Source organism: Sinocyclocheilus grahami, unplaced genomic scaffold (assembly GCF_001515645.1).
Source record: "Sinocyclocheilus grahami isolate Dianchi unplaced genomic scaffold, SAMN03320097.WGS_v1.1 scaffold5203.1, whole genome shotgun sequence".
Taxonomy (NCBI): Eukaryota; Metazoa; Chordata; class Actinopteri; order Cypriniformes; family Cyprinidae; genus Sinocyclocheilus; species Sinocyclocheilus grahami.
In genome coordinates, this window is record NW_015509956.1 from 12,486 (window position 1) to 13,428 (window position 943).

The 943-nt window shown below is 36.9% G+C and overlaps 1 protein-coding gene across 1 annotated transcript; it reads left to right on the plus strand.

The window, feature by feature from the left end:
* LOC107577129 (centrosomal protein of 290 kDa-like) lies at positions 1–573 on the plus strand. Its single transcript, XM_016263242.1, has 2 exons — positions 1–180; positions 430–573. The coding sequence occupies exons 1-2, from the start codon at positions 10–12 to the stop codon at positions 535–537; spliced, it is 279 nt and encodes a 92-aa protein (XP_016118728.1). The 5' UTR covers positions 1–9; the 3' UTR covers positions 538–573.
* Positions 574–943: the final 370 nt, after the last annotated feature.

A 943-nucleotide genomic window follows, 5' to 3' on the forward strand; every position in this document is an offset into this window, starting at 1 on the left:
GCCGAGGACATGGCTGCCAACCTGAAGAGCGAGAACGAGCACCTGCAGAAGAATCTGGAGGAGTCTGTGAAGGAGATGGAGAAGATGACGGATGAATACAACAAGATGAAGATCGCAGTCCAGCAGACGGATGCCATCATGGATCAGCTGAGAAAAGAACGAGATCATGCCAAGCTTCAGGTGCTTTAATCAAGATTATAAAATGGATAATTTCAGTCCTGAATGCTGATTGGTTGATATAATTTTCGTGCCACATGAACTGGTTCTCCTAGCCACTTTTGGCAGAAATAAATAGGTAAGGTTGAGTTTTGCATAAATCTAAGTAGTTTGAGTGTGCATGCATGTAATGGAGGGGGTGGCCTCTTTTATGATTGAAAGAAAAATAAATTGTTATTAATGGACTCATTTTAAATAGATCTCTTTTTAAAGGTCAGAGAGCTAAATGAACAAATCCAGGCTCGAGTTGAAGAGGACGACCCAGTTATGGCTGCCGTTAATGCCAAAGTTGAAGAGTGGAAGGTGAGCCCAAACTCGTAAATGTCAGCTTTGACAAATAAAACCAGTTTATATTCAAATGGTTCCATGAACTTTCCTAATTTCTCACTACTGCAGAAGTGGCTGTTGTTGTTTTTCTTTTGGTTGTATGTGGTTTTACCTGTCTGAAATTGCTCACGTCTTTGAGGAGCCATTTTTCTGAAGTTCTGAAGAAAAGGTTAAATATTTGCTTTTGTGCCAGACTCAACCAACAGTTTTGTCATCTGAGGAAACAAAAAAAAAAAAATTTGATTTTTTTTTTCTTTTTTTTTTCTACAAATTGTGCTAGCATGCATCTTCAGTGGAATTCAGCTTATAAAAATGTGGATAAAAATACTTGGGCTTTTAATTTATTGAAAAAAAAATATAAACTTATATATCAGTATTTTCTTTGAAAAGCTCCCAAATA